This window comes from Oryctolagus cuniculus, chromosome 1, assembly GCF_051225735.1.
Source record: "Oryctolagus cuniculus isolate XC-2025 breed Fujian yellow rabbit chromosome 1, ASM5122573v1, whole genome shotgun sequence".
Taxonomy (NCBI): domain Eukaryota; kingdom Metazoa; phylum Chordata; class Mammalia; order Lagomorpha; family Leporidae; genus Oryctolagus; species Oryctolagus cuniculus.
The window spans coordinates 47,612,620-47,638,747 of NC_142867.1; the positions used below are offsets into that span (position 1 = coordinate 47,612,620).

The 26,128-nt window shown below is 40.8% G+C and overlaps 1 protein-coding gene and 1 pseudogene across 1 annotated transcript; one reads left to right on the forward strand and one right to left on the reverse strand.

The window, feature by feature from the left end:
• LOC108178312 (magnesium transporter NIPA2-like) lies at positions 1-6,798 on the reverse strand (annotated as a pseudogene).
• Positions 6,799-9,288: 2,490 nt separating this feature from the next.
• Positions 9,289-14,765, forward strand: LOC100359273 (mas-related G protein-coupled receptor member X1). The gene is made up of 2 exons (XM_070060045.2): positions 9,289-9,479; positions 12,788-14,765. The coding sequence occupies exons 1-2, from the start codon at positions 9,469-9,471 to the stop codon at positions 13,830-13,832; spliced, it is 1,056 nt and encodes a 351-aa protein (XP_069916146.2). The 5' UTR covers positions 9,289-9,468; the 3' UTR covers positions 13,833-14,765.
• Positions 14,766-26,128: the final 11,363 nt, after the last annotated feature.

Below are 26,128 nucleotides of genomic sequence, written 5' to 3' on the forward strand. Positions count from 1 at the left end.
CAAATTCACTTTACAACAGAATTATAGATCAGCCTTTTGATTACGTCTTTCTTAAAAAGCTGTCAGGTTTCCATTTCTTCGGGAGATATTTTCACCAGTGTGTTGTTCAGTTCCACAGGTTATGCTTTCGTCATTACTATTGAGAACTTCATACATAGTAGAGAGATTGCCATTTACTGCTTTTTCATCTTTCTGGAAAAACACGGGCAAACTTGCTAGACTAAAGCCGATATCTTTAAAGGCATGCAACAGGAAGATCCCCACAATGACTGTAAAGAAGCCACTCAGAGTACCGATGACATCGACAGGCCTATGACAATGGCATCATCAACTGACAGGCATATCTTGCCACTCCTTAAAAGAATAGCTGAACACGTTAAGACAGAGGTTGTAAAGAATAGATCATATATTGGAGTCACGATGCTGGTGTTGAATATGTCCAGGGCCCTGTTCAGGTAATTAATCTGTGTGCTCACACAGACAACCAGGCTCAGCAGAAGGATCTAGGCCAGAGGATGCCGCAGCACGGGCTTTCCTGCAAACAGCTCTTTGATAGCAATGCCCAGGCCCTTCACACAGGACACTGACAATGCTTCAGTGACAGAACAGATTGTTATGTACATGAGCATGTTTGTCTGTCCATGGCGAGGTCCTACCACAAAGATGAATATCAAGGACACAATGACCACAAGTGTTGCAAAGACCACAAAACCTGGATCACCTAGTTTGTGAGACAGGTCTCAATCTCCTCTTCTTTTGGAGTATGAGTGACCATAACAGTAGATCCCAGAATACTTAGCAAACATCCAATTTTCCCTTGAAGATGAAGTCTTTCATTTAGAAAGTATGAAGAAAGAATGGCACTTAGGAGAACACTGAGAGCTCCTAGTGGAGTCACTAGTGTGGCTGGTGCATATGCAGAAACAGCAAAGCTGACCACCTCCCCAGCTCCCACTGAAAGCAGTCCAGCCCACCACAACCATTCTTTCAGATATGCACGGCCACCTTGACCCGCTCTCACGAAATCTTTTCTGGCAAGTCGCAGAAGTCCTTTTCTTTTTTTTTTTTTTTTGGACAGGCAGAGTGAGAGAGACAGAGAGAAAGGTCTTCCTTTTGCCGTTGATTCACCCTCCAATGGCTGCCACGCCTAGCGTGCTGCAGCCGGCACACCACGCTGGTCCGATGGCAGGAGCCAGGTGCTTCTCCTGGTCTCCCATGGGGTGCAGGGCCCGAGCACTTGGGCCATCCTCCACTGCACTCCCTGGCCACAGCAGAGAGCTGGCCTGGAAGAGGGGCAACCGGGACAGAATCCGGCGCCCCGGCCGGGACTAGAACCCGGTGTGCCGGCGCCACCAGGTGGAGGATTAGCCTATTGAGCCACGGCGCCAGACCTTTTTTTTTTTTTTTTTCTTCAAAACGAAACTCCCTCCAATGAAAATACTGGAGCTTGTAGCTAATCCCAGACCAATATGAAAGCCATATTTTCCACACCCTTGGTTTATTTCATTTGTTACTTAACAAATTCTTGTGAATTACATTGATCACAGAAGAGAGAAACTGCTGGCACTGGAGGCAGGATGGTGCAGTCTTCAGATAGTTTGAAAAGAGGGCAACATCAGTAGGAATGTCCTGAAAGGATTGCGCAGCTTCAGTGTCCTCACACCTGTTAGCACTCTGCTCCCAATCTGTCACTGAAGGTCAGTCGCAGCCAGGAGAGCCTCACGTAGCTTAATATGTTCTCTCTTATGAAAAAAAGGGCTAGAAAGGGTTAAAAGATGATTCATGCACTCTCATTTCCTCAAAAATGCTACCCTTTATTCCCATTTAAAGTTTTAAGCCCCAGCAGAGTGGCTCCAGCCTTCGTCGCCAGCCAGGAGTAAGTGTGAGCATCCAGGACTGTAGCGGTGCACACCGCCTCCTCCATGGGGAGCGCCAAGGACTACCTGCCCCGGACAACCTACAGCCCCACAGCTGCAGGGATGGAAGGTGGGCGCCGAGAAAACCTATTTTTACTGTTTCTTTTATCCCAAATCTTCACAACTGTCAGGCTCCTTATTTGTGCATTAATTCATTGAAAACACTGGGAAGGCAGTGTACTGCACACAATTAGGCACAGTGTTTCTATCTTCAATGATGGATAAATTAAGTCATTTCATGGATTGCAAGAATGCATACTACACGGTTATCATAGCCAAAGCAGCATGGTACTGGCACAAAAATAGACATGTTGACACATGAAAAAGAATAGAAATCAAAAAAATGCACATATGTACAACCAACTTCTTCTTGAAAATGTGCAAAAAATATCTCCTGGAAAAAGGACAAGTCTCTTCAGTAAATACTGTTGGGAAAATTGGATTTCCACATTTGTAAGACTGAACAAGTCCCTTATCTTACCCTCTATACAAAACTCAATTCAAAAATGTATCAAGAATATAAATGTAAGAACTGAAACTATGAAACTACTTGAGGGAAACAATCCAAAACATTGGCATAGGCAAAGACTTATCGGATAAGACCCAAAGCACAGGCATATGAGCAAAAATAGACAAATGCAACTATATCAAACTAACAAGCTTTGTGCAGCAAAGGAAACAATCAACAAAGTGACGAGACAACAGAAAGAATGGGAAAAGTATTTTCAAACTATGCATTTGATACCAAACAATCCATTTAAGAAATGGGAGAAGGATCTGAATAGACATTCTTCAAAGAAGAAATAAAAATGGTCAACAAAAAAAGGAAATGTTCAGGATCACTTGCCATCAGGGAAATGCAAATAAAAACTATAGTAAGGTATCATCTGACTCTGGAATGGCAAATATTCAGAAGATAAAAAAATAAAAATGCTGGCAAGGATGTAGAAGAAAGGGAACCCTAGTACATTGTTGGTGGGAATGCACATTAGTACAGTCATTATGAAAACTGGCATGGAGACTCCTAAAAAATTAAAAATAAAAAATGAAAAATAGATCTACAATGTGGCCCAGCTATCCTACTTCTGGGAATATACCCAAATAAAAGTACATGGCAGAGAGAGATACCTACACTCCCATGTTTATTGCAACCCACTTCATAATACCAAAGATATGGAATCAACCTAATTGCCCATCAATGGATGGCCGCAAAAAGGAAATATTGTAAATATACAGAATGGCGTATTATCCATAAAAAAGAATGAAACAATCATCTGCAACAAAATAAATGAACTGGAGATCATTAAGCTAAGTGAAATAAGCCAAATACAGAAAGACAAGCTCCATATGTTTTCTCTCATATGTAGAAGTTAATATATATATATATATATTATTTAAAATGTGTGAGTTCCACATTATATGGTATATAAATATTTAAAATGTTGTCTTCCAAGAGCCTTGGGTGATCACTGACATCATAAATAAGAGTGTCAATTGTTAAATCAACAACAGGAGGCACTGTGCACTTGTTCCCCATGTAGAACCTCTGTCCTTAATGAATTATACTATGAGAATTAACTGTAAAATTTGTCTTCAAACAGTACTTTATATTTTGTGTGTCTTTGTGGGTGCAAACTGCTGAAATCTTTATTTAGTATAGAGATGATCTTCTGTATATAAAGAAAATTAAAAATGAATCTTAATGAAGAATGGGATGGGAGAGGGAGGAGGAGGTGAGACGGTTTGGGGGTGGGGGGTGCGTATGGGGGGAAGAATTGCTATAATCCAAAAGGTGTACCTATGAAATTTATATTTATTAAATAAAATTTTCTAAAAAGATGAATCTTAATGAAGAATGGGATTGGAGGGGGGGAGGAGGTGGGACAGTTTGGGGTTGGGAGGGCGAGTATGGGGGGAAGAACTGCTATAATCCAAAAGTTGCACTTATGAAATTTATATTTATTAAATAAAAGCTTTCCTTAAAATGAATCTTAATGAAAAATGAGATGGGAGAGGAAGTAGGAGGTGGGACAGGAGTGGGGGTGGCAGGGTGGGTACGGGGGGAAGAATTGCTATATTCCAAAAGCTGTACTTATGAAATTTATATTTATTAAATAAAAGCTTTCTAAAAATGAAAAAATATTGTCTTCACTGAATTATACCCCTTACAAACTGATATATTCTTTCCTTACTTTATGATCTTTGTCTTGAATCCTGTGTTTCGTAGTACTAATATATCGATCTCTCCTTTCAAGAAAAATGATATGTATGTGTGTATATATATACACATATAATATTTACATATGAGGTGTATATTGTGCAATTTTATAATTGATAAAATATATGTGTGCTCCTTGAACTCTGTTTGTCTCTGTTATTTGAAATATTTTAAAATTAAAAAGCTTAAGAGCAGATAGTGTTTTCTTTCTTCTGGCAGGCTTTCTAAAATTTTAGCATATTTTTTCTTTATAAAAGGCAAAATTTTTTAAATTTAAAAGGCAAAATATAGAATGAAACAATCCTAGTTCTGTTGAGATAGACAAACCTAACAAAAGTGACATTTTTTGGAGAAAGAAGAGTGAGAGTCTGGATGGGAGAGAAGTAGGGCGTTAAGAACCCTCATGTTCCCAAATCTATATATGTTAAATACATGAAGTTGCATTCCTTAAATACAAAATAATAATTTTTTTAAATTGAATTTTTTCACACCAATGAGTTGCATCTCATTTCTTTCTAATGTTATTTTGGATTTTTTGTCATTTGTTTGTATTACTAAGGTATTTTTGATTGACAAATCATAATTTTGTACCCATTCACTCCATTTCCACGCCTTGTTCTTGCCTGCTATCTTGTGGGGAGCAACTCGGACTAGACTGTTACTGGAATTAAGACTTATTCTATGCATCTGCTCTCCCACAATATGGTGCTGAGAAGGGAGTAACAACTTCTACGCAGCTGCCTCTCGCCAACTTGAGTGATGAACTGCAGGAGCTGATCCTGCTCCTGATTGGAGGAGAGCAGCGTACTCGGCGTGTGGGTAGCAGAGTTGGGATTGGTGGAAGAGGACTATAAAGGAGGAGAGAGACAACATGCACCAGGAACATCTAAGGGGAACACCTGAGCAGCCCCCGAGAGAGCCGGCCGGCGGTGTGCCGCTCCCCCGCGGAAGTGGGGAAAGTGGCAGGGGGAACCGCCCTTCCACGGAGGTGGGAGGGACGGTAGCCAACCTGGGAAGAACCAGCAGCAAACCCGGGGAGGGCCGAGCAGACAAAAGAACAGCGCAGGGTCCTGTGTCGTTCCTCCGCGAAGAGGGGGAGCGACATAATGGTGCCGTGACTCGGATAGGAAGCCTAGGAGCAACACTATCTCAGCTCTCATGTATTTTCATCTGTATCATCCTTTCCTGGTTAGGTCATTGAATTTAGTTACTTTGTTTTAGCATCTAGTTTTGAAAACAGAGAGGGAGAGACAGAGAGAGAGAGAGTTCTTCCATCTTCTGGTTCACTCCCCAAATGGCCACACTCAGTCTCCCTCAGTGGAGACTGAGCCAGACTGAAGCCAGGAGCCAGGAGCTTCTTCCAGGCTCCACGTGGGTGAGAGGACCAAGCAGCTGGGCCATCTTTCACTGCTTTCCCAGATGCAATAGCAGAGAGCTGGATCAGAAATGGATCAGCCAGGACTCAAATCAGTGCCTCTATGGGATGCCAGTGTCACTAGAGGTGGCCTTACCTGCTATGCCACAATACTGGCCCAGTCTTTCTTTAATGTCTTTTGAATTTTCTGACATATAGTTTTGAGTATATCACATTCTGGCTTGAAACAATTTCCCAATGGTTTCTCCATTATATTTTCATTATTTTGATATATTTATTATATTGGAATTAATCCCAATATCATGGAAAATTTATTTTAAATGGCCACTCTGTTGACCCAATCCCAGTCATTGAACAGTCTGTTTCACCCACTACTTTGGTATGTTAACATTATCATATATTAAACTCTCATATGTATCGGGTGTGATTCTAGAATTTTTAATTTATTGACTTTCTTATATATGACTCAGTACTGCAATGTGCTTATTCAGGCTTCATGCCATATTTTATTCAACTCCATTACTCTTCTTTTACATAAGATATAATCAGGGATTATTTTCTCTCATTTCTTCAGCTGTTTTTATGTACAATCACTGTTGATTATTTATGCAATGTTTATGCAATAAAATTAGATATAACCACCTGTTTTAACTGCTTCCTTATGTAAGATAGTGTTGACATCTATGGTATACAGGAGAATACTCATAGCCCCTGCCATTCTCACTTAACACCTGTTCCACATGTTAGGCAACTCCTTTGTGACCTTTCCAACAGGATCAGCAGTGACTCACATTACACATTACACATTACACATTACAAAGCCATAAGTTGGGCAGCACCGCGGCTCACTAGGTTAATCCTCCACCTGCGGTGCCGGCACCCTGGGTTCTAGTCCCAGTTGGGGCACCGGATTCTGTCTCGATTGCTCCTCTTCCAGTCCAGCTCTCTGCTGTGGCCCGGGAGTGCAGTGGAGGATGGCCCAGGTCCTTGGGCCCTGCACCCGCATGGGAGACCAGGAGGAAGCACCTGGCTCCTGGCTTCAGATCGGTGCAACTCACCAGCCATAGCGGCCACTTGGGGGGCGAACCAACAGAAAAAGAAAGACCTTTCTCTCTTTCTCTCTCTCTCTCTCTCTCTCTCTCTCCCTCTCTCTCTCTCTCTCCCTCTCTCACTGTCTAAATCTGCCTGTCAAAAAAAAGCCATAAGTCAGTCTCTCACCCCCTGAGCTTCTATTGACACTTACTGTGCAACAACTCATACTTGGGAGGCTGGAACACCATACTCTCCATGTCTTATTTCTTCCCCAATAGTTGTTCCCATTCGTGTCTTCCCTGCTATTTTGACATGTACCCTTGACTGAACATGGAACTTGCATGTGCATTTCTGTCTAGTTATGACACTTTTGATCCACTTTCTTTCTCATGTGTGTTGAATCCAACTACCCCTCCAGCCTTCTAACACATGGAGACCCCTTCAAACATGTTCTCTTTTTCATCTCTATTTACTCTTTGAGGATGCTCATTCAGGTCTTTCAAAGATAAGTTCTAAAAGGTTATGGTCCAGTTTGTTCACACTGAAGTTTCAATGCCTGGAACAATCCCTGGAGCATAAAGTGCTGTAATAACAATGTACCAGGGGGCTGGCTCTGTGGCATAGTGGGTAAAGCCACTCCCTGCCATGTTTGCATCCCAAATGGGCGCCAGTTTGAGTCCCGGCTGCTCTACTTCCAATCCAGCTCTCTGCTATGGCCTGGGAAAGCAGTAGAAGATGGCCTAAGTCTGTGGGCCCCTGCACCCATGTGGGAGACCCAGAATAAGCTCCTGGCTCCTGGCTCCTGGCTTTGGATCAGTGCAACTCTGGCGGTTGCAGCCATCTGGAAAGTGAACCAGCAGATGGAAGACCGACCTCTCTCTCTCTCTCTCTCTGCCTCTGCCTCTGTCTCTCTGTAACTCTGCCTTTCAAATAAATAAAGAAATCTTTAACAAAAATTTATACTATAGGTTGGTTGGCTCAAATAATAAAAATTTATTTTCTGACAACTCTGGAGACCAAGTGTTGGCATGGTTGGTTTCTTGTGAGCTATCTGTCCTTGGTTTAGAGATTATGCTTCATTCTCTTTGTGTCTTCACATGATCTTCCCTGTGTAGGTCTAAGTTCTAATTTTCTTTTCTTTTAAGGACATCTTCATACGGAATTAAGGCCCACACTACCATCCTTTTCTTAATCACCTTTTTTTAGACTTCTAGCCAAATACTGTCTAATTCTTACATGTTGGATGTGGGGTTTCAATAAATGAATTTGAAGGGAACACAATCAATTCGAAACAAGTATTTCCAAGTATTTGCAGAATTAACCCACTGAAGAACTTTTCTAAATATTTAAAATAGCTCCTAATTCAAATAGCACATTATAAAACACCAAAAGGGGCCTGTTGTGGTACAGTGCGTTAAGCTACTGTTTATAACACCAGCATGCCACATTGGAGCACTGGTTTGAGTTCTGGCTGCGGCACTTCAGATCCATCTTCCTGATAACACGCTGGGAAAGCAGCAGATGATGGCCCACATAAGAGACACAGGTGGAGCTCCTGCTTCCTGGCTTCGGCCTGGCTCAGCCCCAGCCACTGAGGCCATTTGGAGAGTGAATCATCGGATAGAAGACCTTCTCTCTGTCTTTCCCTCTCTGTCTGTCTCTTAGCCTTTTAAAAGACCACAAGCTTTAGTTGTGGCATGAGGCACATAGAAGATATTACTTAATATGATCAGTAATACCTTGACCAGAATACATGTATTGAAATATATATTCTACACTCCCACACACAAAAAGCATAAAGTAATACACATTGGGGCTGGTGCTGTGACATAGCTGGTAAAAATGCCACCTGCAGTGCCAGCATCCCATATGGGCGCTGGTTTGGTACCCAGCTGCTTCACTTCTGATTCAGCTCTATGCTATGGCCTGTAAAAGCAGTAGAAGAAGGCCCAAGTCTGGGTACCTGCACCCACATGGGAGACCCAGAAGAAGCTCCTGGCTCTTGGCTTCAGACCAGCACAGCTCCCGCCGTTGCAGCCATCTGGGGTTGTGAATCAGCGAATGGAAAATATCTCTCTCTCTCTCTCTCTCTCTCTCTCTTTCGCTCTCTCTTTCTCTCTCTTTCTGCCTCTCTGTAACTCTGACTTTCAAATAAATAAATAAATCTTTTTTAAAAGTAATGCAAATTAATAAAAATATGTTTTTAAAGGGAAGAAGCAACAAATTCAGTGAACTAGAAGGAAAAGGAATGACTATGTGAGCTGAACTCTTTACATTTGATAAAGGAAGTCAATTGTTATACTTGTTAGTAATAATAAAACAAGACAGAAATATGTTTACTCTGCAAGCCAATAATAACAAAGTGAACAAGAAGGGAAAGTATAGAGGGTGCGGCCTCTGGATAAGGGGACCGTCACTCAGGACACCCTGCCCTGTCAATCAGAATGAAAGTTTATCCATGAATGTGTTACTACTGTGAAAAAGAAAAGTGAGGTCAGGCCATTGTGAGCCTTGAAAGACCCTGTGACACGCTTTCTACTTTATTTATAAAGCCCCACAATGCAGAATCACATTGCTTGATGTCCTTCATGGACACATATTTGGCATAAGGTAATTTTAAAACAGCAGCTACTTCAGGGAAGTACTCCGGATGAGGTGGGATAGGAGACACTGATATGTGAGCGGAACAGGGAACATACTGAGGACCATCTCAGTGAGAGATCATGTCTCATATGATGGCTCTGGCCTCTGATTTGCTCACAGCCCCCATACCGGAAATCACTATCCACCACTTTAATAAGCCTCACTCAGTCACCAGCTTTCACTCCAGCCCCTGTGTGTTTCTCCTGATTTAGGGAGAAAAGACGGGTCACCATTTCAGAAGGGCTCTCTCCCCTCAGCACAGCTCTCCACCTTCGGACAGAAGAATGGAGGAAAGGTAAGGGTATATACCAAGACTTGTCTTATTTGCAAAGTCATTTATGGTTTTCTCTGTCCATTCACATCACTGTGTTTCTACCTTGGGTTGTATATGCAGAGGGGAAAGCAGCTTCCTTCAGGAAAAGGCAGGAGACAGAAGCTCCCTTCTGGAAATAAGGATGCTGGCAGCCCCACCTGAAAGAGTTCCCAGTGGGGTCTAACACCTTTCTTCTTTTTACTCTATCTCCTACATTGTCCTCCGTGTCCCAAACATTCAAATCTTCTATCATGAAGAGATTGCTGATTCTTACGTTCATTTCAGAAGCAAGGTCACCTGCAGGCACAGCTTCCCAGAGCTGAACTGCTCTAAACCCAGGGTTTCATTGCTTTACTTGCCTCTCAATGTTGTTCCTGTAACTGTGTCTGGAAAGATAACAGGAAAAAACAGTTAGCCCAATCTGGAAATAATTAAGGTTGAGTTCATGAAGGGATGGACTAGTTGCAAAGATGGGCAAGGTTCAGGGAAACTGGGACTGCCTGGTGAAGCACTGCAAAGTGAACAGGTGTGAAGGATATTTCCACCCCAGGCTTAAAGGCACAAGCAGCATAGCCATAGGGACCATGAAAGAGCAGCCATAGCTACAGCAGCAGCAGGGAGACAAGGGAGATGTGCCAGCACTGCCATTGCAATCCTTAGCTGCACAGGCAGACAGTAAGGAAATGCAACTAAACCATTCCCCTCCCACCCTCCAATCTCCTGGCAACATCTCCAATTCACCAGTCAACCAGAACCAGAAGGAAAAGTATCCCACCAAAGACGTACATAGAAGCCACCCTCTTAGGATATGAAACAGGGTAAGAAAGGACAGGAAGGAAATCCTCATGGTAAATGAGACTGTCCTTCACACTACATTTTATCATCCTACCTGAGTTTTTCTCTATCAAAGTGTCATTGAATCATTTTGCAGTTGATCTCCATCTCTCCACTAGGAGGAGAAAGACAGGAGGGGAAGCTACGCTTTCCGTACTAACTCCGTGATAGAGGAGTTGGTCGCAGCACTTCTGCTCACCTCCCATCAGCTAGCACATAACCACATGGTATCGTCCAGCTTCAAGGGAGACTGAGCTGGAAGTTCCTTTCTGTTTTCACAGATGGATATTGTGGGAAATTAGCACTTTCCACAATCCCAATTACCTTTCATATCCTGTGCTCATTGGAAAATTTTTCCAAAGCACCTCAGAAATAACAAATAACACAAGTGAAGAAAAGCAGTGGGTGACCCTCAGACAGAGCTCCAGGAACTCATCAGCTGGTAGTGGGTCTGCTCTTTGTGTTGTGACCTCAGGAAAATCCCTTTGAGTCTAAGGCAAAGTTTCTTATTGTGTTGAATAAGATATTAAAAACAGATGCTTCTCAGGAGCACATACTAAGTGCTGGGGTGCAATCACAGACAACGCAGGTGTGACGTAGCTTCTGTGGAGCTCGAGGTTTGATGAGACAAATACGTCACAGCCTAAAAGTAGATGTATAAGCTGTAGCTGTGCTGTGAGGTTCTGGTTTTCCACTTCTGACCAGCCAGGGCTGCAGGAGCTTGTTTCTCTAAGTGAGCACAGGAAGGATGCATTCTCTTCTGATTGAGTCTGCACCCACCCACGGCGGAGGACAGTCCCCTGTCCCCTGGCAGGCCTTTTGCCCCTATAAATTCTCTAGAATCCAGAGAAATGGCTGCATTTGTGGGGCAGGAAGGGGACCCTGGATTCTGGCTTCTCCTCCTAATTGGCTTCCACCCATCTGTCTTTTGTCTCTGATTGGATTCCTTCCTCTTTTTCTGGTGTTTGCTTCTGCCAGATTTTGTAACCCACAAATTTGGCTGCCAAGTTGGATTTGGCTGAGAATTGCTCCTCTCCTTTTTCTCCATCCCAGGTGCAAGCAACACATACTCTTGTTGGGTCCAAAGGGCTGGGCAAGACATTGGACCCTGAGGCAGCCCTGCTGGGGTCAAATCCACATGATGCAAGACCAGAAAAAATCAGCCTTCCTTGTTGTACTCCAATTCCATCCTCTGAAATGGGAAAAATACTGATTCTTAAGTCATAGGTTCTTGAAAAACCTGGTACACTCCCAACCCCCTACTATTATTCACTCACATGTGAGCCAGTCCTCTTTCTCCAGTTAAAAGCTGTTTGAGTTTCTCTCTTTATATTACAAGTGCTTCTACTACCCTTCATAGACTACTCTCACACAAAGGCTTCCATCAGCAAAGGGAATTCTGTGGAAGAGCTCCTGAGATAGGGAATGGAGCAGGTTTATATCCCACAGTGCCCATTACAAGTCCTTCAGGGATAGAAAACCTCTTCTCTGTGGCACTCAGATCTCACTCTCGCTTACTCCTTCTCCTCACCTGAAACCCTAGGGCATACCCAAACACTTACATGGGCGCAGCACAGCCCTCACTTTAAAGGCACTTCAGCAGTCAACTTTAGTTCTTGGGGTACATGTAAGAAATTCTCCCAACAACACACTAGTTATTCACTCAAAGAATTGAGTAAAACGTGCTTCATCTCATTACACATTCATGTTCCAGAGTACTTGCTCTTTCATTTTCATTTTGCCATTTAACTCAAACTGTCACTACTGTTAGATTCTTCATTCTTACATTCACTGGTTAGATAAATGTTGAGAATACAGAGTGCTGCACACCGAACTAGGCACAGGGAGTGTGAAGCAGGCCCCTCTCCACAGGGACAGACACACTGAGCCATTTCTACTCCACACAGCCCAGCCATCTTCACACCCATCCTAGCAAGAGGACCCATTTGTCTCATGTCCCTAAAGTGTGGTCTTCTCCTTCCTCCATGAATGGGCTGCTCTCACATATGAGCATGGCCTGGGATCACCTGTGTCTCTGAATTCCTGCACCTGTGAGAAAATTTCTGACCCAGAACACTCAACACCTGAGTCCATAGCCTCTCCTGCCCCTCACATCCTATCCTAGACCTCTCTCTTCCTTCCTCAAGAAATTTGGGTGACACGACACAGCCTCTGGATATGGAATGGCTGGGCACAGGTGTTGTTATCAGACTACAGAATGTTCCTAAGTCATTAGAGACACCTGCATGACCAAAAAGTCAGTCCCATATTTGCATCCACTGAGAACTGAGTTTGTTTCCAAGGTCCAGGACTCCCCAGATTTCACACGTTTCCTAGTCTCTGCCAGCCCCTATTTCACTCTCCTGTGATGCAGGGACAGTAATTCCCACACTGCTTCCTGGTACTGAGCCTCAGTGACCATACAACAGGTGCTCAACTCTTGCTTCTGTTTCTAGGAGCACAAATGGAGGCTTCCTGCACATGAATACAACCATCTCAACCTGGGAGACAGAACTCACGCCAACTAACGCAAGCAATCAGGCCCTTCCTCAATGGCCTTTCAAAGTGAAGATCCTGATCTTGGCCTTGGTGGACCTCATCATCGCCCTGGTTGGGCTGGCCGGAAATGCGGCTGTGCTCTGGCTCCTGGGTTTCCGCATGCGCAGAAACACCTTCTCCATCTACATCCTCAACCTGGCTGCGGCCGACTTCCTCTTCCTCTGCAGCCACATTATGCATTCCCTGCTGAAACTCATCCAACTTTTGCAGTCCATTTACGTCTACCTCCCCAGATTCTTGCTCACTCTGACAGCCTTTCCCTACATCGTGGGCCTGAGCATGCTCAGTGCCATCAGCACCGAGCGCTGCCTGTCTATCGTGTGGCCCATCTGGCACCACTACCACCGCCCCAGACACCTGTCGGCTGCCATCTGTGCCCTGCTCTGGGCCCTGTCCTTGCTGCTGAGCTTCCTGGGAGGGTACAACTGTGGCATCCGCTTTGAGAAATCTAATCATTATTGGTGTGAAACATTTAATTCCATTATTGCTGGTTGGACGATTGTCTTATGCGTGGTTCTCTCCGGGTCCAGCTTGGCTCTGCTGTTCAGGTTGTTCTGCAGCTCCCGGCGTATGCCACTGACCAGGCTCTACGCCACCATCCTGCTGTCAGTGCTGGTCTTCCTCCTCTGCGGCCTTCCCCTTGGCATCCTCCAGTTTGTCTTGTTCTCCATTCAGAATGACTCCTTGAATTTACAAAATCTCACCTGGACTTTGTTTATCCTGTCTGGTATTAACAGCAGCACCAATCCCATCATCTACTTTTTTGTTGGCTCCTTTAGGTGGAAGCGGGGGCAAACACTCCAGTTGGTTCTACAGAAGGCATTAGATGACAGAGCTGAGATGGGGAAACTTGGAAAAAGAATTCCTCCGGAAACTGTAGAGGTTCCAGCATCCCATTCACCTAGCAATTCTTTATCTACCAGGGTTCATTCAGAGAAGTAGTACCTCTAGATCACATGCATAATTATGTTAGGCCAAACATCTATAGACACACAGGTAGAAAGAAAATGAGATAGCAGGTGATATATAGATATAGATATAGATATATATGTACAGAGACAAATATGCATATATAGAGATATCGGTAAATATATATGAATGTATATCTATGTTTTACTTAACACAATTGTGAGTTCTCCTTAACTTGTGTCTGTAAGGCTGCTGTTTGTCTCATGCTAGAGCAGAACCCATGAACATGAGCTAAATCCCATGAAAACCAATGAGTGCCCATGTTATTTTCTCTCAATACCTGCAAGTTTAGTGACAAGGAAGCTCTCCAGAGGCAAATGGTCTACTTCATCATGGAGCTAAACACACACCGGTACAGGACACAGATACTGGAGGGTGGAGCAAGTGCAGGCCCAGCCGCTGCTGATTCCTGCCAAGGAACTGAGCCAACAGCAAAGCATCAACATGCACAAGCGTCTAGTGCCCCTGCACCAACCCTCCACTCATCCAACAACGCTCCTGCTTTGTTTCCCAACACAACATCATGCGCAAGCTCTCCTGATGCCCACCCTAACCAGAACAAAGAAGGAATATAGGAAATATAGTTCAGTCCAGACAAATTGATGCTTTCAAACCACCACACTCCTGTCAATGTGGGACCCACTCACCCTCTTTAAATCATGGATAATTCCAAATAAAGACTAAAGCAAAGCCAAACCTCTTCCTAAATGAACTATCCCCCCATACACTTCAAAATATGCCAACACTGCCCCCAAAAGTATATTCTTATTGGCTATTTATTCATTTTTGGTTGAGGTGTGTGCTCGAGGCAACTGTTCATTTTTATTGGGTTATTTGTCTCTTGACATTTATTTTTTGGAGTACCTTATCTATTCTAAATAAAAATCCTGAATCAGATTTATCTAGTACAAACTGTTTTTTATTATGCCATTTGACTGTTCATACCTAAAATATCATTTCATGAGTAGTTTTTGTGTTTCATAAAGTATAATTTATCAATTTTTGTTAGCATTTTAGTGTACTCAGAAATCCTTGCCTGCTCCCAAGAAAATAAAAATATTCTCCAGTGCTTCTCTTAACAATATTTTAATCTTTGCCTTAACATTCAAATTAATTTTGCTGGACTTTTCAGGTGGGGGTTCCAGGTTCATTTTTTTCCAGTTATCCAGTTATCCCAGAACCACTTATTGATTAGACACTCTTCTTCCCCATTCAGCTGTTTAGTAGCCCCTTTGCCAAAAGCTATCCTTATAAGTGTAGGGCTATTTCTATACTTTCTAATACATTCTATTAGTCTATTCCAGGACTCAGCAAACGATAGGATCAGAGTCAGCCCACTGCCGGTTTTTGTAAATAACATCTTACTGGAATACAGCCAACCCTATTCATTCACATGATGTCTGTGACTGCCTTCACATGGTAACAACAGTATCTTGACCTTTATTTTTTTTAAAGAAAATTCCAATTCCTCTTCTGTTTTTACATTACCACCCACCATTCTTAGGATTGTAGCTTTGTAGTAAATCTTTAAAGGAAGTAGTATAAAACCATTAACTTTATTTTTCTTTTTTAAGATTGTTTTAACTACTTAGGTCTTTGGCATAAGAATTTTAGAAAATACTTCTCGGCCAGTGCCGCGGCTCACTAGGCTAATCCTATGCCTTGCGGCACCGGCACACCGGGTTCTCGTCCAGTCAGGGCACCAGATTCTGTCCCGGTTGCCCCTTTTCCAGTCCAGCTCTCTGCTGTGGCCCAGGAGTGCAGTGGAGGATGGCCCAAGTGCTCGGGCCCTGCACCTGCATAGGAGACCAAGAGAAGCACCTGGCTCCCAGCTTCGGATCAGCGCGGTACGCCGGCCGTAGCGCGCTGGCCACAGCAACCATTGGAGGGTGAACCAACAGCAAAGGAAGACCTTTCTCTCTGTCTCTCTCACTGTCCACTCTGCTTGCAAAAAAAATAAAATAAATACTTCTCAATTGCTGTAAAAAAAAAGTTTTGACTGTAATTTGGATTGTGATTTTGTTGAATCTATTAATTAATTTGAGGATAACTGACATCTTACAGGAAGAGGCTTTGAAATCATAAATATGGCACAATATTATCCCCTTATCTGTGGAAGTTAGGTTCCCAAATCTTCAGTGGATGTCTGAAATCACAGACAACAATAGACTCTATATGTACTATGTTTTTTCATATACATTCATGCATACATATGATAAAGATTAATCTATAAATTACACACGATAAGAGATTAGCAACAATAACCAATAAGGAATAATTCTAAGAATATGCTATAATAAAATTATGTAAGTGTTCCCACTCTCTCTTTTCCTCTCTCCCTCTCTCAAAACGTCTTATTGTATAATACAATTTACTTAACTTGTGAAGGGTATTTCTATTCTCAGTAAACGTGCCACTCGGGATGCCTACATACAAATCAAAATGCTGGATTCAAGGCCCAGCTCCACTCCCAATTCCAACTTCCTGCTAATGAATGCCCTGGGAGGCAGCAAGCGATGGCTCAAGTAGCTGGTTCCTCGCCACCCCTAGGAGAGACCTAGATTGAGTTCCCAGCTCACAGCATCGGCCTGGCTCACCTGTGGCTGATGTGGACATTTGGGGAATGAAGCAGCAACAGGTTATCTCTGTGTGTATGTGTGTATGTCTGTCTGAGTATGTGTCTCTGTCTTTCAAATAAATAATATTTTTTATAAAGTGCAAGTTACTTCAACACTAATACTCTGATATCATGATGGTCAAGTTGGTGACTAAGTTGGGTGCTGAGTCACCAACAGGGCAGAGTGGACAGTGAGGATACCGTGGATGGAAGGGTGATTCACAGCCTCAGGACGGAGCAGGATACACAAGATCTCATCACGCTACCCAAAATGACTGGCAACCTAAAACTTGCTTATTTCTGAACGCTTCCACTTGATATTTTCAGACCTGGATTGATCTTGAGTACCGCAGTCCCAGAAAGTGAAGCTCTGGGTAAGGAGGGAATGCTCTTATACCTGCACTTTACTTAGGTCTTACTATATTTTTCTTATCAACTTTTTGTAGGTGTTACTGTACAAGTCTTGCACAGTATTTGTCAAATTAATGTTTTATGTTTTCTGATTGTTGAACATATGTTTACACATTTTCCAATTGTTCCTTGATAGGCTATAGAAATACAACTAATTTTCTATGTACATGACCTGGATGTATTTACTTATTACTCCTATTGTTTTTTTTTTAAAGATTTCTTACACATTTTTATGTATACAATAAAGTCATCGCAAATACAGGCAATTTTGCTTCTTCTTTTCCAGTTCTTATACTTTTTATTTATTCTTCATCTTCCTTTTTAATTGTGCTGGCCAGGATCTTAAGTACAACACTGAATAAAATTGGTTACAGCAGACATCCTTATCTTGATTCTGATCTTGAGGTAAAGGTGTCAAAATTGCTATACTAAGCATGATGTGAGCTTAGCTTTCTCACAGATGCCCTTTATCAAACACTGCAATTATCATGAATGGGTGTTGAATTTTGTCATATGTTCTGTCAGTGTTTATAGAGATATTCACATGGCTTTTCTCCTTTATTCTGTTAAGGTGGTAAATTTAATTGATGACTTTATAAACATTAAATAAAAACACTGGTCATGCAATATTACTCTTTTGATATGTTATAAGATTCAATTATATTACATAATTATGTTGTAATTATATAATTATAATTATTATAAGTGTTTTTGTATCCATGTTCCTATGCAATTTCTGGTCTATAATTATCTTATTTGTAATATCTTTTTCAGGCTTTGCTATTATTCATAGATAGTCTGGTCTCATAAAATGAGTTAGAAAATATAATTTTTTCCCTAATTTATGAACAAATTTATAAAATTTGGTATTATCTTTCCTTTAAATATCAAGAGTATTCAAGCCATCTGAACCTAAATTTTTTAGTACATGTGCAGAAAGTTCTAATCACAAATGTAATTTCTTAAACTCAATTTCTTCTTCTTTTCTTCTTGTGTTAGTTTTGGTACCTATGTCATTCAAGGAAGATGCTCCCTATATCTAAGTTGTCAAATATGTTGGTCTAATTTTTTTTGTGATAGTACCTTGCTATCTTTTTAACAACTTTAGGGACTATAATAATATTCCCATTATAATTCCTGACAGTTGCAAGTTATTTTCCTGTTTTTATTGCTTAGTCTTATCAGAAATATATAACATTAATCTTTTCAAAGTGCTATATTGAGTTTTTAGTTTTTCTATTGTTCATTTCTAATTTAATTGATTTATGCTTTTTTTATTTCCTTTTTTCAACTTACCTTTGGGTTGATGTCTTCATTTTCATCAAACTTCTTAAGCTTGATATTCAGATATCTATTTCAAAATTCTTTTTTTTTCCAAAGATTTATTTATTTACTTGAAAGGCAGAGAGAGAGAGAGAGAGAGAGGTCTTCCATCCGCTGGTTCACTCCCCAATTGGCTGTAACGGCCAGAGCTGCACCAATCCGAAACCAGGAGCCAGGAGTTTCTTCCAGGTCTCTCACGTGGGTACAGGGGCCCAAGGACTTGGGCCATCTCCTTCTTTCCCAGGTCATAGCAGAGAGCTGGATCACAAGTGGAGCAGCCAGGACTCCAACTGGTGCCCAAATGGGATGCTGACACTGCAGGCGACAGCTTTACCTGCTATGCCACAGCACTGGCCCCAAAATTCTTAAGCATTTGATAGATGTCAAAGTGCAGCCATCTGGACCTGGAGCTTTCTTTGTAGAGGGCTTTTTAATTACCAATTCAATTTCCTTAGTAGGTAGAGGGCTATTTGCATTTTTTCTCAATTTTGGGAAGCTGTGTTTTTCAAAGAATACTTCTTTTTATTCTAAACCATCAAATTTTACCAAGGAATCATTCTAAAGCACTTTTTATTATTATTTTCTTGTTCTTGGCAGTATATGTTGTGACAGCCTCTTTTTGATCCCCAGTACAAGTTTTGCATTTCCTCTATTTAATCTGTCTTCTTAGACTAGGGTTGCTGGAGTGTATAAACTTTTCTAAAAGCTAAGTTTATATTTTTATATATGGTTTTATATTCTGCCTCTGGTTTCTATTTAATTTATTTCTGACATTTAGTATTTCTTTCCTTTTACTTTATTTGAAATTAATTTGCTGCGCATTTCCTAGTGTCATTAGATAGAAGCTTAGGTTATTGATTTTCCAACCTCTCTATTCTATTCTAATACAAGCATTAAGAGCTATAAATATTTACTTCCCTGTTTAGATGCCTCCCACAGTTGTGACATTTGGTATAACTCACTTAGAAAGTGTGGTTGATTCTATATGTTGATCATTGTCAGACTTCGGAGAGTCTCTCATTACCATTCTAATATTGAATCTACGTCATTCCACAGAGGTCAGAGAATCTATCTATAGTGATTTCAGTCTTTTTAAATGTTCTTAGAATTGCTTTTTGGCTGTCATATAGCCTATATTGGCAAATAATTCACATACACTTAAAAATTATTTTTTAATTCACATACACTTAAAAATATTTTGCAATTGTTTAGTATATTGTTTTATATATCAATTAAGTCCTATAAGTTAATTGTGTTCTAAAAGTCTCATTTTTACAGATGTTTTATTTCTTTTCCTTTGTTAAGGGTTGGATTTTTACTGATAGTAAATATCTTAAAATAAGCCCAACTTCATCAATAGTTAGGAAAATGGAAAGTAATAATTAAAGCAATAATAAGATTTTGCCTATTGAATTGACAGAATTTTTAAAATCAAATTGTTGCTCAGAAGAGTAAGATTTAAAATTAATATAATTTTGTGCAAATATATTCACCAGTACAACTATTAAATTTTAAAAACACAAATTGTTTGATGCCCTCAATTCCACATACAGAAAAGAAGTGTAGAGAAGTATTTACACATTTTGCATAAGGATTTTTAGCTGGAAAATTCACAGTAGTTAGTTCATATATAGCATTAACCTAAATTTATATAATAAGAAATATAATTAAGACAAATTTTTATGAAACCATTTCTGAAATACTACATATCTGTTAAAAACAGATTACATCATCATGTTCTAAAATGAAAAAATATTCTGAATGTTTAAAATACGCCATTTACATTTAAATAAAAACTGTCTTTTTGGAAAAAAGAATATTGAGTTAAAATCACTAACCATAATTTTGTGCTACCTGCTAATTTTTTAGTTGTGTCAACTTTTATTTTGTGTATTTGAACTCTATGGGTACATGCACATTTAAACTCACTATGTGCCATAATAAGTAAACAGTTTTATCATTACAAAGTATATTTTAATAGCATAATTCTTACTTTAAATTATAACTTATATTACTATATCCAGATAGTTTATTTTCATATTTTCATGATTCATTTATTTTCTTTAAATTCTGTGAGTCCTTAAATTTAAGACATTAACCTAGCGGCGCCGGCACACCGGGTTCTAGTCCCGGTCGGGGCGCCGGATTCTGTCCCGGTTGCCCCTCTTCCAGGCCAGCTCTCTGCTGTGGCCAGGGAGTGCAGTGGAGGATGGCCCAGGTGCTTGGGCCCTGCACCCCATGGGAGACCAGGAAAAGCACCTGGCTCCTGGCTCCTGCCATCGGATCAGCGCGGTGCGCCGGCCGCAGCGCGCTGGCCGCGGCGGCCATTGGAGGGTGAACCAACGGCAAAGGAAGACCTTTCTCTCTGTCTCTCTCTCTCACTGTCCACTCTGCCTGTCAAAAAAAAAAAAAAAAAAAAAATTTAAGACATTAGTCTTATAAATAAAATAGAGTTGGGTCTTCTTTCACATTTAGTTTGACCATCCTTTACTTTTAGCTGCAGTGTCCAGCCAATTGTGCATAATTTAATTACTGATAGAGTTGGTTGTTAAGTCTGCCATATTGCCCTGTGTTTTTTATCTGTCCCATAGTTTTCTTCTCTTGAATTTCCTTCTCATTTCTTCTTATGAGTTTACTATGTATTTTTATTATATCTCCCCTCCTATATTAGCATTTTAGTTATACATTTTTAAAACTTCAGTGATGGGGCCATGACTGAAGTGCAACAGGTCAAAGCCCTGGCCTGCAGCCATGGCATCCCATATGAGCACTGGTTTGAGTCTTGGAATCTCTGCTTCCCATCCAGTTCCTTGCTAACATGCCTGGGAAAGCAACAGAAGAGGGCCAAAGTACTCAGGCCCCTGCACCTACATGGGAGACCCAGAAGAAGCTCCTGGGCCCTGGGCTCAAATAGGCTCAGCTGTAGCCATTGCAGCTATTTGGAAGTGAACCAGAGGATGGAACACCTTTCTCTCTGTCTCTCTCTGTCTACATTTCTCTGTAACTCTGTCTTCCAAATAAATAAAATAAATCTTAAAAATGGAGGTGCCAGTGCTGTGGCGCAGCGGGTTAATGCCCTGGCCTGAAGCGCCGGCATCCCATATGAGCACTGGTTCAAGTCCCGGCCGCTCCACTTCTGATCCAACTCTCCGCTATGGCATGGAAAGCAGTAGAAGATGGCCCAAGTCCTTGGGCCCCTGCACCCACGTGGGAGACCCCGAAGAAGCTCCTGGCTCCTGGCTTCAGATTGGTGCAGCTCCGGCTGTTGCAGCCAGTTGGGGAGTGAACCATCAGATGGAAGACTCTCTCTCTCTGCCTCTCCTCTCTCTGTAATTTGACTTTCAAATAAATAAATAAATCCTTTTTTAAAAAAGGGAGAAAATATTTGCAAACTATAAAACTGATAAAGAATTAATAACCAGAATATATAAAGAAATCAAGAAACTCTACAGCAACAAAACAAATAACCTAGCTAAGAAATGGACAAAAGACTTTAACAGACATTTTTCAAAAGAGAAAATCCAAATAGCCAACAGATATATAAAAAAATTCTCAGGATCACTAGCCGTCAGGGAAATGCAAATCAAAACCACAATGTGGTTTCACCTCACCCCAGTTAGAATGGCTTTCATACAGAAATCAACAAACAACAAATGCTAGTGAGGATATGGGGAAAAAGATACCCTAATCCACCATTGGTGGAAATGTAAACTGGTACAGCCACTGTGGAATCAATATGGCGATACCTCAGAAATCTGAATATAGACCTACCATATGACCCAGCCATCCCAACCCTGGGAATTTACCCAAGGGAAATGAAATCAGCATATGAAACAGTTATTTGTACCCCCCCCCATGTTTATTGCAGCTCAATTCACAATAGCTAAAACATGGAAGCAACCCAAATGGCCATCAACTGAAGATTAGATAAAGAAATTATGGGATTTGTACACTATGGAATACTACACAGCAGTGAAAAAAAATGAAATCAAGTATTTGCAACAAAATGGATGAATCTGGAAAACATCATACTTAATAAAACAAGCCAGTCCCAAAGGGACAAACATCATATGTTCTCCCTGACAGTGATAATTAATAAAGCACTAAAAGGAAATCTGTAGACGTGAGATTGACACTTTGAGAAGCAAAGACTCTTAATAGCCTTTGTCTTGACTGTTGAGGAACAGTTTTTTTTTTTCTCTTACTATTTGTTGAACTCTCTTCTTACAAAGTTAATCAAATGTGTATAAAGTTTAATTGAAAATAGATCCTAGAAAAAAAAAAAAAACAAGAGTGGGAATAAGAGAGAGAGGAGGAAGAGGGATGGGAATGAGGGTGAGAAGGCGGGAATGGTGGGAAAAATCATCATGTCCCTAAAGTTGTAACTAGGAAGTGTATGAAACTTGTAACTATAAAGCTGTATAATTCTGTAAACATCCCTACAGACTTACTTATAAGGGTACAGTTTAAAAACTTGCCATGAGACTGCAAATCTCATTAAATTAAGGGATAAAAATAGCTTTTTAAGTTTTAAGTGATCATATAAATAGGATTGTTTGGTAATAATAATAGATAGAAATAAAAAGGAGCGCATACTCCAACATGGAAGCAGTCCATACAGCAGATTCACAGAATGACTATCACATTAAGTAGCACTCTGACCTCAGAATCCACCCTTAAAGCATTCTGGTCTGGCTGAAAAGCCCACGAGAACATTTCAGGCATGGAAAGCCAAGACACTGTGGCAAAAAATGTCCTACATGAAGGACTTCTGTGGGTAAGATCCCAAGGTAAAGAAGTGGTCATCAAAGAACGATATACTTTTCTCTGAAGGGAGGGGAGAACTTCCACTCTGCTGATGGCCTTGTCTAAATACTGATGGAGTTTGTGGATTCAAAAGGCTTCCATAGCCTAGACAGCTCATGTCAAGAGCCCTGGTGATCACTGACATCATACATAAGAGTGTTAATTGTTAAATTAACAACAGGAGTCACTGTGCACTAACCTCCCATACAGGATCCCTTCCCTCAAAGAGTTATATTAGGAGCATTAGCAATAAAACTTATTTTCAAAGATTCTTTTCATCTTAGTGTACTAAGTGGAGGATATACTTATGTCTCATAAATTTTAGTTAGGCCAAAGTGTCCAACTCCATTGGACACTTATTTGCTTAGGTGCTTTTTTAATTAATGACAAAACTTATTCTAATTAATTAATTAACTAATTAATGACAAAACTTACTTTCTTTTAATGTATTAAGTGGAGGATATTCTTATGTCTCATAAGCTACAGTTATGTCTAATCATATGCAAAAGATATATCATTTTTTGGTGCTTTTTTAAAGTTAATTTTCTCAAAAAAAAAAAAAGAAGTAAAATTAACTTCGCGATACAATGACTTTGAATAGCCCTTGTCTCTACTGTAGAGAAACAGGTTTTTTCTTCTTTTATTTTTTCTTCTTCTTTCATACAAATTGATGACCTCTTCACTTACTATAAACTTAATCTCTGTGCATGAAGTCAATTGAAAATAGATTTTAGTATAAAATAATACTGGGAATAGGAGAGAGAGGAAGAAGAGGTCTGGGAGTGTAAATGGGAGGGCAGGCAGGGTGAGAAGATTCACTATATTCCTTAGGTTGTACTTAAGAAATGCATGAAGTTTGTAATCATTAAATAAAAGGCTTCTCTGGAGGAAAAATAAACTTTAGTGATGACTGTAGATTAGCATTACCCAAAATAAATACAATGTGAGCTATATATGGAATTTTAGATTTTATACTCACCATAAAAAAGTATAAAATAAAATTTGAAATTAATGTTTTATTTATTTTAATTGATGAATTAAAATTGTATATTTTTATTGTTTATACAACATGATGTGCTGAATACATTGTAGAATGGATACACTGAGCTAATTAACTCAATACATCCCAAATATTATTGCTCCAACATGCCACCAATACAAAAAATTAATGAGATATCTATATAAGTAACAAAATTCAGAAACAATGTATTAAGATTTATTTAAATAAAAGCAACACTATAAAAATCAAACATATTTAATGTCAAATCATTCACAGTGTTGCTCACAATATATTCTAAAACTATGTATAGATGGATCTGTTTATCTATTTTTCTTCCTAAATTTTTACTCCATCCCAATCAATAAAAACGTTTAGGCTATTTTTAATATAATTCATAAAGTGGAAAAAATACTACTAAATAAAAAAAGGTTACAAAAACCAAAAAAATTGAAAAGTATGCAAAAAAATCCACCATTCGCAAAGTCAACAATAGACACAGTTAGAAAATATTAATACCACATACCATAGAAAGATAGGTCGTTTCTACTACATATGAAGAGCACTTACGAGATGATATGAAAAAAACCAACTGGTTATAAAGACAGCCAAAGACTGCCAACACATAATAATACCCAGAAAGAAATACCAATACCTTACTCACATAAAAAATTACTAAATCTAAGTTTTAAGGGTTCCAAAAGACAGAAAAAAGAAATCGATTCTGGGCCGGCGCCGTGGCTCACTAGGCTAATCCTCCGCCTAGCGGCGCCAGCACCCCAGGTTCTAGTCCCGGTTGGGGCGCCGGATTCTGTCCCGGTTGCCCCTCTTCCAGGCCAGCCCTCTGCTGTGGCCAGGGAGTGCAGTGGAGGATGGCCCAGGTGCTTGGGCCCTGCACCCCATGGGAGACCAGGAAAAGCACCTGGCTCCTGGCTCCTGCCATCGGATCAGTGCAGCGCGCCGGCTGCGGCGGCCATTGGAGGGTGAACCAACGGCAAAGGAAGACCTTTCTCTCTGTCTCTCTCTCTCACTGTCCACTCTGCCTGTAAGAAAGAAAGAAAGAAAGAAAGAAAGAAAGAAAGAAAGAAAGAAAGAAAGAAGGAAGGAAGGAAGGAAGGAAGGAAGGAAAGAAGGAAAGAAGGAAGGAAAGAAGGAAAGAAGGAAAGAAAGAAAGAAAAGAAATCGATTCCAGTGTTCCCCAGCTCAGTGAGGTGACACAGGTCACAATAACCTATAGAACACAGATCAGTGGTGGTTTGGGGAAATCAAACCAGTCAGTGGTGTGGTTGGAAAGATTGGCTGCAAGAATAAAAAGGTAGGGGATATTTGGGAGAAATTGTCCAATAAACTAACTAAATCCAGCCTTATTATATAAGAGGTGATAATGATAATACAGACGTGTAGTCCATATATTTAGCTGGCAGGCACTGTGGCACACTTGAATTAAGCCACCACTTGGGGCACTCACATCCCATATCTGAGTACCACTTGGAGTCCCAGAATCTGCTTCGATCCAAATTTCTCAGAGGCAAAAATCCAAATTACTGGGAGGCAACAAATGACGGCCCAAGTGCTTGAGCCCCTGACACCAATGTGGGAGACCCAGGCTGACTTTCCAGCTCCTGCCCTTGGCAAGGCCCAGCCCTGGCTGTAGCAGGCATTTTGGGAATGAACCCACAGATGAAAATATGAAAATCAACCGATCAATAAATTTCTATCTCTGCCTTTCAAGTAGATGCTAATAAATAGTAAACTTTAAAAGAAAAAAAAAAACTCAAGGGGCCAGCATTGTGGTATATCAGGTTAAGCCACCACCTGCAGTGCTGGCATCCCATATGGGCACCTGTTTGAGTCCTGGTTGCTCCACTTCCAATCCAGCTCCCTGCTAACGAGCCTGGGAAAAGCAGTGGAGGATGACCCAAGTCCCTGGGCTCCTGCACCCACATGGGAGTCCCAAAAGAAGCTCCTGGCTCTTGGCTTCAGCCTAGCCCAGCCCCACCTGTTGAGCCATCTGGGAAGTGAACTAGCAAGTGGAAGAGATCCTCTCTCTCTCTCTCTCTCTCTCTCTCTCTCCTCCCACCCCCCCCAACTCTGCCTTTCAAGTAAATAAATAAA